General features: G+C 29.3%; 1 protein-coding gene across 5 annotated transcripts in view; it reads left to right on the top strand.

Annotated features, from left to right (window-relative positions):
• LOC111026565 (cAMP-specific 3',5'-cyclic phosphodiesterase) overlaps nucleotides 1-14,144 on the top strand; it is a 242,857-nt gene that overhangs the window by 213,439 nt on the left and 15,274 nt on the right. For all 5 annotated transcript variants that reach the window (XM_022304667.1, XM_022304668.1, XM_022304665.1 and 2 more), the window contains one exon: nucleotides 3,684-3,748. In XM_022304667.1, the coding sequence (XP_022160359.1) occupies nucleotides 3,684-3,748 (65 nt within the window). The remainder of the gene's footprint in view (nucleotides 1-3,683; nucleotides 3,749-14,144) is intronic.

The raw sequence follows: 14,144 nt of genomic DNA, 5'->3' as shown, positions 1-14,144 counted from the left end.
TGGCATAAGCAAAAATGTATTTTATATTTGTTTATATATTGGAATTCGTTAATTTTTAACTGCCAACTGCTGTAATTAAAATTAGTCAAATATAATAAAATAATATGACATACATTAATAATATATTATAACATTGTATAATATCTATGTTATAAACCTAGGTACCTATATATTATGTGATTGTAGACTGTCGTTAATTAAAATACAGGCATCGATAATATCATATGTGTGATGCACGCATATGTATAGAGTCGTCGCTTGAATTGGTAGGTAAAAAGCAAGAAAACCCACTCCGAGATTCATATTATAACTTTTTTCGTCCCTATTTATATATGGGCGCAACTATTATGCGCAACCACGAATAAGATGTAAAAAATATATTAAGGGGAGCAAAAGGTCGAAAAAAACATTATGAAAAATTTGTAGGGAAAAGTTTAATATATATATTTTATATACGTCATGTACGTCATGTACGTCATCGTCGTCTATATTATAAAAATCAGAGGGATAGAGATGAGTCAGAGAGAGAAATACTTATGTGCATCATTTTTTTGCCGCGTCCTTATTATATATAATATCGAACGACGTTCCATCGTTTTTATTTTATTTTTTTTCAAACATATTTCCTTTATATTCTATAACATATAATACACAATGACGACTTATAAAGGAAATCTTTACCCGACCGCACTGCACCGCGGCTCTCGCTCTTGCCGCGGGCGAGCGGATCGCGGTGATTTTCAGTTTTCACCGTCCAATAAAAACATAAATAAATAACGCGGAAAAAGTTTTGTTAAAATATATCGCCATGTCTATATATATATATATATATATATATATAATATTGTTGTTATTATTTTTGTCGTTGCCCGTTCTGTATATACTCGATCTGATATGATATACGTTCCGAAAGTCACGTCTTGTTGCAAGTACTATATAGTCCGACGCGCACAGCTGCCCTGCATATATTATACACGCCGGTTACATACCCATCAGTTCGATAACATAATATAATATTAATAACACTCCAAATAATAATAATTGTTTTACTTAAGGTGTCTTTGATACGCGTAATTTTAACTTGTTGTTAGGGGTGTGAGACAACTTGGGGGCTCTGTAACGTAAGCGCGAAGTTGTCTCAGCGGTTTGTGCGGTCATGCTGAGCTGTGAGTGGTGGTCCTGAAAAGGACGGTTCTATAGTGTACGACCGTGTACCGTTGCAATGTAAATTAAAAAGGTTAGGTCGCCCAAACGATTGCAAACAACTTAAATCGTGACGAATTCGATCCCTAAATAAACTGTCATTAGCTATATTGCCTAGACGCAAAAAAAAGCCTTTAATGTCTCTATGTAGAACCCATTATTTTTCTGTTTTAGAAGTGAAAAGTGACGTAAAAATATGAACTATGTAAAAGGACGTCCCAAGTAATCATACCTTGCTAAACACTTAAACACTAAGCCATCGAGCTGTCATGAAACGCTTTTTTATTCCATAAACTATTTCACTATACCTACCTATATTAGTTATTGCGTATAATATATAAATGGACTAAGTTTTGGCAGTTCTTTTTCTGTCGTGAAAATTATAATATATCATGGTACGGAAAAACAATTGAGAGAGTGGTTGTGATTGAAAAGTTCTGGATTTCATTAGCCTATTAATTATTTTGCGTTTGAACACATTGAGCAACGAGTCACCCATTATATTATGCAGTTATTGATACGAAAATGATCCACGTTATTCAATTATTTTCCAATCAACACAAATGTCTCATGATTTGAACTTATTTGTTTTAAATGCATAATTATATTACCCGTACCGGTACCTCTATATATTTTACATAATGATTTTAATTTCAAACTTCCAGTACCGATATAATAATGAACTCGACTACATTACTTGTTAATATGAACTGCAGTAGATATGTAGAAACTATTATTTAAATGATATTTCAAATTGTTTTACTCCATATTCTATGGTTGTTACTTGTTACATTCATGATTATTATTTTTAATCTTCACTGATATGCTCAACCACAATATTTATCTTTGCTTCCATGAATTTTTAATAAATGTATTTTCCAAGTAAAATAATTGTTGTCTATGTTAGATTAATTTGATACACTATACAAAATGAAAAATTTACTCATGGAAAACAAAAACTTTGTTCACAATTTAGTTCTTTGTCTTTACAATCGTCCCCGCTTTATTATCTTATATTATACCTGCAGTTTACGTTTCTATTCGTAATGTAATACTATAGATAGCTGCAGCGTTATTATATTTTAATTATTTATTCGGAATACTTTATATTTACACTAAAATACGCAAAATAGTAGTTAGCAAACTCTTTTCTGCTTAATTTCGTGTACAAAATGAGTGTAATTTATTCCGCGGCTGAACATATAAAAATGCTGTAAAATATACCTATTATTTTATCTCCTCCCAGTAAGTTGACCTATACGTGGGCCGTTGCTGGGGAAAACTGGATCCCTTTATAGCTTTTTGCGTACGTAATTACCGGGTGAAACTATGATACACGTGTAATAATTAAATCGATGTTACTCACCAACCCAAGTTTTATATTTATAAATTATAATGATAATATAATAATATATCGTATGGCCACTACACGTATACAGGTATAGTTAGTTATAGTATGTATAGATAGGTACGCGTGTCGCATATAGGTGGTCACTAAGGTTATTTTAGTATAATTTTAACATTAAATTCTGTGGGTTATTTAATAATTTACATTGTAAAAGTATTTTTCAGCCTTACCCGTTTTACTGAAAAATGTACCTAGCTAAAAATCAAAATAATTTAAAAATGACATTAATTTATTTTTTATACGCCTATTAACAGTTATTATTCTCGCTACAATTGTTTAACCGCCTTCTTGAAAAACAACTTTTCTTATCGTAATTTCACAAAATTTCATTGGAAACATTCAATCATTCTGCAGTCAATATTCTTCAAGCTTATTTTACTACTACACATTTTCAGTGGAGCAGACCACCAACTGATATGAATATTATTGCACATAATACACACAGAGAGAGAGAGAGAGAGAGAGAGAGAGAGAGAGAGAGAATGAAAGTTGATGGGAGAGCGACGCAATTCGCCTAATTAAGTTATTGTTCGTACATACACGCGGTCGAAAGTACAATTCTTGACCCATGTTTATTCGTTTTTTTATACATTTTACGTTTGATTTTAGACCACACTAAGAAGTATCAAAATACTGAGTGATTTATATAAACGTTCCAAGTAACTCACAACAATGTATATAGCATTGCATTGCCAAAAGGAAATTAAAAGATTCTTCACTGATGTTTCACGTGTTGAAATGCAGTATTATTATTTATTATTATTATGCTATATCGAGTAAATCACATCACAGAGGACGTGTATGGATGATTTGAAAATGTCTTGTCGTATCTTTCACCCTGTATATTAATATTCAGTAAATTTTAGAGCGCATGCGATGCATCGGGGTTTTCACCACTCCAAAACTGTAGGCAATTTTAACGATTACAATAATATTATGTTACTTATAGTAGTTATGCGAACGGTCTATACGTATAATAGCAATACGGCGTGCATCGTGATTATCAGCTGATGAACAGCATCATTAATAAAATATTATATAATTGATTTAATTGATTTTTTATTTTCGACAGGTCTCGGAGATCATCCGGCGCCACGGGCAACAGTACTCCCCAAAGCCGTGTTGTCAATCCCGGAGGTAAGACAACTTTTGTATATTAATATTAATATCACGCTATTTTAAAATAAAATAAATGTGAGTAAGTCGTTTTGTCGCTTTAATTTTTAATTTTCAATTTTTAAGCTCCCGGTATTACGTAGGTACGCGTAAATGTCAAGCTCGAAAATTAAAACTAAAAAAAGAGCCGTCCCAAATGTGTTAATAATATATTATATATTATGTTATAAAGGTACTGCGCCGTCAACCTAACCTTTGGCTTATTATCGATTTATGTATAGCGAGAACACACGACAGTCGTGTAAATTATTATTATTATTTTTGTTATCATCATGTTTATTAATTGTTATTAGTATTATGAATTTCTCGTGTATATGTTCAGCGTTTGACTATGTACAACGTTATTATAATAATATGCGTACGCCAAAGAGGATTATCAAACAATCCATTAGTAATTACATATTGTATTCGCGTTTACGACTTATCACAATTATAATTGGCGCTATTATTTTACGTATATTATAACAGTATTATGTACAGAGTGATTCATTGAGCATGCTCACCCCCATACAAATGGTAGCGCCGTTTAATAACGAATTTATTCAAATTCTTGAATTTTTTTTACACCATTTAATAAGTGATTAAAAGTTCTATTTTTTTTTTCAAAAATGAGAACCACCTTTTTCACTGTAAATTATTTAGTCGATATTTATTTCAATAATTTGAATGTACCTTACCTAGCTAGTTCAAATTTTAATCAATAGTTTCTCAGTTATTAAAATGTTTATACCATGGACGTATCCATTCCGTGCGGCCATGGCCTCCAAAATTATCTTACAAAAATACAAAATAGATGTCATACTGGATCTAGTATTTATTTTGTACTTGGGCTATACTAATATGATTGGGTAAATAGTTTATAGCAGACAAGGGGGTTCTCATTTGAAAGTTTGTATACCCACAAATACACACTCACACTCCTTAAGCATAGTAAAAAAATCGTCTTTAAGTTTCATTAAAATATTCTATAAAACAGATTTTGAATTAAGTACTTCGTTACAAAGAGAAAATAGGGCGATTGTGTTTGGTGAATCACTAACGATTGTCCTCAAAATGGAGTGTATTCTTATGCGATACTTCTGCTGTGCATAATAAGTTTAAAGTTCGTGTACATTATGCAGGCTATACAATATTAGACTATTCAATTAAAATTCGAAATCTATATGTAGGTACGCAAAATATACGCATTGGTCGATATAAATTATATTTCATTTAATCGTATACCAAGCAAAAAAAAAAAAAAAACAATGACAACTACATTGCTAACAATTGCGTTGTGTGTTTTTTATAAAAAGAAAAAAAAAGTATTTCATGTCGTATTATTATTTATTATTATTTCTCCAAATCGATATCGAATTATATTTCTTTGGTAGAGCGATTTATTTCAAATAATATTTAATTGGAATTGGCTTGGTTTCGTTTTGTAATAACATAATAAATTTCTTTCAGGTTTTTAATATGTTTGTTTTTTTTTTTTATATACCTACCCATCTATATAGTATATATAATATATTCTTGTATTTACGCCGCTATGTTTTTCCATTCATTTTACGAATAAATATTAAAAAATAGTTTAGAGATAAATTATTTTCTCGTTAATTAATATTGTTAAAGTGGTGCTACTGTAGTATACACCACTATATTTTATAATATTGAGAAGGATACAATTTTTAATCGAAGCAATTTTCTTTGTCTCTTCGTGAATTTATTTAATATGTTTTCAGCTTATTGATAAAATTATTAAATGAATTGATTGTATATTATACAAAATTCAATAACGTGCAATGGAATTAAATTATTATTGTCATCGGCAATTGTATTTTTTCCACATAACTCATCTGTAGAAATACCGAAGGAATATGAATTTCGTTTTTTTATTTTAAAATCACTTCCTTTTTGTATGGATATAAAAGGTAATTTTAGTGTATAAAACGCAGTGCCTAGCGTACAAAAAAAAATCTCAAATAACTGTGACATAGGTAGTTATTAAATATTAAACTACTCGCAAACAAAAAAGCATATATGTATATTTATATATTTTGTAGATATAATTAAGATATATGGCTGTCGATGGACGTGTGCAATGGACTTTTAATATGTTTATTTCATTTCGTTAACCTATAGTAGGTACCTATATATATTATTATGTTATTTCCATCGAAAACTCAAACAGTCGAGTATGATATTATATACTCTGCTGAACATAAAACGGATTCATTTTAATTCCTTTGAAGTTTCTCTGTACACAATATATTTTATATTTCGTTATGATGTGTTTGTATATATGTTATCCTCACTAAAATTGTTGAATAGTACATAGTCAGGTTTCCAATTCAAGTGAACACTTTTTTTTCAGCGCGCTATGATAAAATCATGTTCGATCGGTACATTTTTCGTTTTGAAATTCCAATAATACATGTACAGAGCTCTCAAAACAACATTTTATTTTTAACATTAGATGTAGTAGTACATTTAATAGAGTATTACATTATTGTATTATATCGAACGCGTATGCCATTGCTGCAGTATGCGTCGTAAAATAAATATATTTCTAAAGAATTTTGATTCGTTATAATAAAATAACTTTTATATTATATTATTACAAAATGGTATAATATTCTTTCAAATTTTCCGTGACAAGTTTTTATATTCTGTGTTTCTAACGATAAGTTGATTATTTATTAATTGACGTTAATTTCGTTTTCATACAGTACAATATAATATTATTAAGTTGTAGAATCTTCTGAATTTCAGTTCACAAAAATGGGGGGAGTTATTATGCTGTAAGGTATGTTAGATTAACTGCACCATTTTTATCACAAAAAAAATTTGAAAGCCTTGTAAAAATAATACTTTGAAAAAAGTGCATGAAGTACTTGTTCTTTAACTTCGACGCAGATCTTCCGATATCCACCATCTTTTTGACTTGAAATACGTACAAATTGTACAAAAACAATGTTTAAATCCGATGCACTTGTACCTGTACGCATTTTGTGTATTGTCTTTAATTCGCAAAATATTGTGAATATAAGTATATTCATACTATTTGCAGGAATCACATCAATATTTTATTGATTTAATAATATTATACATTTATAATGTTAATTATGTCTTTCTATGCGCAATTGCGCAAATACTAGATCACTAACGATTTGTTGTCTTTTTTACATGTTTATATGCATACTGCCTATGCATAATATATTATGTGTGTATAAATGTGCATTATAGTGAATCGCATTCGATTACGTCCTTAAGACGTCGCACTCACGTTTCACGATTACGAATGGTAAACAGGTGACGTGCAGGTCGACTTCTTATCTAATTTTTGTTATTGTTGTCATTATAGCAATATTATGTATAATATGTCTAATAAGTAAAATATTATGTAAGAATAAAATCTCACACACTTCCAATAGGCAATAAAGTATAGTTTATTGGTTAATAATTTACACTATACCTATCAAAAGTAAAACTAAATGTTATTATTAATCATTTTCTTACGAATTTTTATGGATATGACAAAAAAAACCACTATTGTTTTTTATTTGTCTCATTCTTAATTCTGAGCTGAGTATAAATGTTTATTCCCTTTGATTTTTGAGTATTAGACTATTTGTTGACCGTAGAAAATATTCTCAGTTGCAAGTAATAACTAATAACGGTTATAAAATGTATAAAAATAAATTAAGTGGATTGAATGATAAACATGCAAATTTACATAACAATATAGCCAATATGTTTAAAAAAATGCATACCTAATACAACAGTGTACTGTCTATATATTTAATTCGTAAAAACGTGCCATGGCCCGCAGGAAATTCTTTAAAGCTACATTTTATAATAAATATTATTATTGTATATTATACAGTATTATATCAGTGCACTGACGAAAAATAAACTTCATATCTTTGTATGAAAATTAAAATTCTGAATATCAGTATTTGTAATGAAAGGAATATAGATATTATAAAAAAACTACTCTGATTCTAACCTTACAAGTAGTTATTTTTAAAAACATATTATATCAATATATACAAAACATCAGTGGTATTATATCACTTATATTGTTAAAAACATAAAGCCCACTTGTTCTTTTAGGGATTATTACGACCAATTCCACGTGCAATGCCACATCTTATGAATAAAATATTATGTTGTTTTTTTAAAACTATTCTGTTGATTTATTTGTTATTAATATTTATGGTATATTTTATAATTGTTAATTATTATTATGGTAATTCATAATAATATTGCATTATAAACCGAACATTGTTCAGTTGAATAAAATAAAATAAATTCAATATTGGATAGAATATGGATGGTCTCTGTATTTGAGAACTCGTCTCAGTATTTACACGTGCGTTCGAGATAAAATAAAATAAAATTTTGAGAGAGAAGCACCTAAATATAATTTGTTCTATCGAATATCAAATATATAATAATATATACAGGTGCACGCTATTCATTTCGTTCGAAAAATATGCACAATGAGCGGTAAACGCGATTGAAATCGTTCGCAAATATATCTATCTAATATTACTCGCGATCAAGAAGCTATATTCTCGACTATCATTATATTATTATACATACAATGTGATTTATCGAAAATGCTCGCCCCCATTTTCCTTTTAAAATCAATTTATTCAAATTCAATTTTTTTGAACTTTTAAATAATATTTTTGTTGTACTTCTTAAGGAATAAACCTTCTAACGGTGATACACATTTGTGTTTCTCAATAAATAATTCCCTTTTTCACCAAAATTAATTTATAGGGTAAATGTTTTGAACAACCTAATTTAAAATTCAAAAGGCCTTGGTTACCAAAATGTTTGTAATACACATTATAGTCTTACGAAAGTACAATATATGTATAATATAGGATCTAGTATCCATTAAATATATAATAAGTGTATCATCCCTTACGTTTCCAAATCACCATTATGTCCTCTAAATCCATTGTCAATGTAATATTTTCCTTATTACACAAAGTCAAATAACTCAAAATCTAATAGTCGAAATTTGTATTCTCGTACTTCATCATTTTCTTAAAAAATTTCCACTAAATAATTTCCAGTAAAAAAAGGGGGCTCTCATTTGAAAAAAAACAGAAGTTTATACCTCTACTGGACACTCCTTAAGTAGTGCAACAAATCTCAGTTATTCGGAAATATTCAAACTTATTTACACATCTCCAAACATCAGATTTTGAATAACTGCATTGCTGAAGATGAAAAAGGGGGTGAGAATGCTTGGCAAATCATCCCGTATACTTATTGTATGTGTTATATATTGTACTCAATATAATATTACCATGCATTTTACTTATAGATCGTGTTTTAGATATCATTATAATATAAGTGCGTGCTCATATTATCACCATTGATATGTGTATAGTTATGTATATACAAATATGTACATCAATACATCATACATCAATCAAAAAACGAGAGTCAAGACCGATTACGGTATAGCCATCAATGGCGGATCGCTTTGATAATATTTGGCCTTTCGATGCTTCCTTTTTATATGGATTTTTGTTTTTTACATAATAATAATTTATCACATGGGTGATGAAATCTTGTTTAATAATTAACCTTTTTGGTCAACGTGTACACATTTCTGGTAGAAAAAGTGCTCGAACAATCTCATATTTTGGCACTTCAATGAGAAATTACTTCTTCGAACGACCACATAACATATTAAATGATTTTATCTAGATTAAAGAAAAATCATATAATATGATCCTATAATCCCTATTCTTCGAACGAACACAGGCTCAAAATTATTGGAATAACGCATCGTAAATTTAGTCCCTATTTTCTTTCATATTATATTTACTGTATTTGAATAGCAAGCTCATAATTTGATTACATTATTACTTTTCGATGGCATTTAATTTTCTAATCTGATAAATTAATTTATAATTTTCAAAATTGTTTAAGAAATAAATCATTCTTTGTATAACTCTTAAATTATAAGCTTAATACTTTATTTATAATTAAATATCAACAGTATTGTGTTATGAATTACCGAGACCGAGAGCTTTAATAATATGCAACTTCAACATTATTATTATTTCTCTCTAATGCTTTGTATTATAACATTCAGACAATACATCAAATTAATAATAAAAACGTATTCAGTTCCATTTCAATAAACTAAATTGGATAATTTAGTATTCATACTTTTAATATATATACATATATTTTTTTTTTAATGAAAAAGTTAAAAATTCGGATATTCAGAAGACCATATCGATTTGTTTTCTTCCCACAAAAAGGAAAATGGCAGATACTTTGAACTACGTATTACTGAGTAGTTACTAAATCAAATATAAAGTACATTTAATGGATATTAACGAATAATGAGAAGTATAATACATTGTTTGTTTTTATTGGAGAAAGCTTTAAATTGTTATTTTGAAATAACTTTCATTTATTCAGTCCACTATGTACAAAACGCATTTTTAATAAATAGACGTACATAATTTGATGATATAATTTACAGTATTTGAGGAGGAGGCTTATCACATATTTGTTTCTAGCTCCTCTGCCCATTCTCCTAAAGAAACAGACTTACTAACATTTTAACAACACTCTATTTTCGTCATTAAGTCGTGCACATTGTCGTATATTATCAATTCTTATTTTGTAGAACCGCATAATTTCTGAATCCTAGCTACATAATATTAGGTACCATATGTGCCGTGCAATGTACAATCTACGTATAAATACACTCGGACTTGAGTGTTAATAAATAATTATTCTTACGCGAGTGGTATAATAATATGTGAATTGGTTTGTGTGTGCGTTAAACATACGAATAGATTTTAATTGACACGGCGCCCGCGGAATTGCATATGACGTGCGTTATTGTTTTTTACGCGTTCGTAAACTTGTGAATTGAATTCTGTCTACTAATTTGTCGTAGATACGATATACAGGGTGATTTTATTATCCCATAACTCAGCACCATAGCACATTCATTTATCTTCTGAAAATTTTGAACATACTTCCATACTTTTTGAAATGTTTACTTTTTTTGTTGACTTTATAGTAACTAAACAGATCTTAACAAACAAAAAAATTTGAAAGAAATAACTCCATCTCAGTTTCCCATAGTATTGTTTATAATATATTTCATGTAGTTATAACTTATACGGAACAGTAAGACGTCAGGTATTCGTCATCAAGCTGCACACTGATCGGACTTTCGACTTTCGATAAAAAAAATATAGCTAGTTTATTTCTACATTTCAATTAAGGGTGTATTATATACGCTGCTATAAGTTATGTATACTATTAGGATAGATTAAAAATAAATATTTAACTAATTTATGTAACAAACAATTGTGTTCAACGATATTTTTGATATTGTAGGTAGATATTGTATTGTCTAAAGCAGTACGAAAATAATAAATGCAATAATATCTTATTATTTACATTTATTTTAGCAAATAATGTAGCATTGGAAATTGGAATAATTAACTACATTGGCATAAAATAGTATATTAATTTATTTTCGTATTTTTTTTTTTACAATAAAATACAGATTATTGACTTTAGAAGAACTGTATTTTATTCCAACCCTGACGTTTTAACGACATTATTTTGTATAGTATTTTTATTTATTTGCGTTCATATTTATTTTTTTACAAATTGAATGTACCTATACTATTTTCACTCAAATAAAACTCAAAAATATAAATTTGCTTTCATTATTTATTTGAAACAGTGTATGCAAAAATAATACTACTCAACAAAGCCTCATTAAAACAGAAAATGTCCTCCGCAGGATTTACCTTTTCAATATCAGAGTTTACCAAAAAAAAAAAAAATATATATATATATATATATAATAGACATTCGATTATCGTGGCCCATTTTCGTTCGAACTTTTCGAGTTCTGGGTAATCAAAACAAACGTTTCAAAAATCTCGACTCTATAGTTGAAATGAACCTTCAAAACTCATTTTAATGCTGCCAACGTTCATTATAACAATCCCTAAAATAATATGGGTGTATTGGCCTTAACTTTACTACACAATGTTTAACTGAACATGTATATGACATATTGTTTTTTTCTTTTTTCCGTGTCAACAAGTTCGATGTTACTTTTTGAGTTATTAAAATCCTTTGTGAGGTATAATATAAATATTCGCTGAACATTTTATATTATCATCCCTGAATATCCATGGTAAAAATATGAAACTCGGAGCCAATTATTTTTATACAAAAAGACCTTCCATTTTAGGAGAGTTATATTAACAATAGAAGAATTCACAGTTATATTATACTTCAGCTAACGAAAATAACACATTCATGTATACCTATGTAGTAGTATACGTCATATAATATATGGAGGGATTCGTATCTTTTTGTAGTGTGCCTTGTGAACAAAAAACTCAAATGTCTTAAATTTTACATTAAGTATGTAGGTGGTGAATTTTCTTTGAGTATCTTTTCACGTTTTCATATTCGTTTCAAATACAGTGCAAGAGAAAAATATTCTCAGATTCCATTTATAAAAATGATTTGATTACTGTAATTTATCGATGTGCATCACACCTAATATTATAATATAACAGTATACAATATTAATGTTATATTATTGTTGATATACGTAACGATTTCACACCTCAAAATCTTGAGGATCAAGTCTAATAAAAAAACTGAGTATTAATTGTTGATAAGTGATAACCAATAAAGTACATACAGTTTTGCGAATGAATCAAAAAGCATCGAGTTAATAATTAATCTGTAATCTATATACTCTATGAAACGAAAAAATAGAAATAGAAAATTCAAATATGCATGTATACATTATACGGGTACTTATGTAAAAACTGAAACGCTTCGGTTTAAATTTATAATTTATGAACATGAGCTAGCGGGAGCATAAAAAACGGTATCTATCAATCGTTATGCGCATTAAACTTCAATGGAATACATTTTAACTCGTTTCAGAGATTTGTTTTGAATTCACCTAAATGTTTTAAATATATTCAAATGCATTTCGTAAAATTGATGTTCGAACACTATCACGAAATCCCAAATTAACATTCGACATCGGTCAATGATATTAATAACTAATCATTTGAATAATCAACCACCTTGCGGTTTCAACAAACACCGATACCACAATACTATACATCTCCGTATAATGCATTTGCTATGTAGTTTATGTGCCGGTGAGTTGGAAAGCTTGTCACATTATTTCCAAAAGACTCGCAGTCAGTCGTAAATTGTTGACAATTGCGTGATTATTGAATTACCGAAAACTTATTCTTGAGGTTTCCGCCAAAGTTTCAAAGTGAATTTATTAAATAACGCGGCGGAGCAATCCAAAAGGTCTGTCAAGTTTTGGGACTCAGTCAAAAATCGCATTCGATAAAGGTCACACACTATAATAGTATGTATATTGTATATATATATATATTGTGTAATAGCATTTGCAGCAAAATCATATCATTATTAAACGAGTTCGATAAAAATATTCATTATTACGGTTTTTCCTACTGACATAACACAAAGGTGAAGTACTCGTATAGAACGGTTTGCCTTTATGGCGAGTACCGAGGGGCTTAATACGTGGTATATGGTAACCTACTTATACCTCCTTTTTTTTGTTGTTGTATGGTAACTGCCAGAATTGACACGCGCATCCTACACCCGTCCTGACTTCCGGACAAGTCATTTGCTGACGATTTTCAAAAAAAATGTACTACTAGTGCAAGACTTTCGGCAGATGGATCGGCGCGGTCGAGATGTAACGCAATGTTTGTGTTTTTTTCCGCTCCTCCGTCTCGTCGATACAAGAAAACGAAATTATTTAAATGTCCCGCGCATACATAATACATACAATGTGGCACACCCGTATGTATACCATTGTACCATGAGAAATATATTATAAGGAACGCACACAAAGTTCTCGACAGAGACGTAATCCGGATTTATTTTACCCTTGAGCTGATTCATCGTGCAGAAAACGTAATGCCGTCTACGCATTTTCTACCTTCACGCGTATAGGACCGTGTACATAATATAACTTATAAGTATATAGGTACAACATATATATATATATATGTCAAGCACAAAGTTTTATGAGAACGTATGTTTCGTCAAATAATATTTTCGATCGCACAAATGGAACACATCGAATTCGTTCTTATACTCTTGCACAAGAGCGTCGTATAATACTCAAAGCTTTTTATTTATTTTACTTTTTTTTTATCGTATATAATGAGTTATAGGACGGTAAGTCGATATCTATCTGTCTATCTGTATACATATAATATGTATGCATGTTTGTATGAATATTGTATACACGTTCGAGACTTAGCGACCGCACTTGACA

Source organism: Myzus persicae, unplaced genomic scaffold, assembly GCF_001856785.1.
Source record: "Myzus persicae strain clone G006 unplaced genomic scaffold, MPER_G0061.0, whole genome shotgun sequence".
Taxonomy (NCBI): domain Eukaryota; kingdom Metazoa; phylum Arthropoda; class Insecta; order Hemiptera; family Aphididae; genus Myzus; species Myzus persicae.
This window is presented reverse-complemented; position numbering and strand designations above follow the sequence as displayed.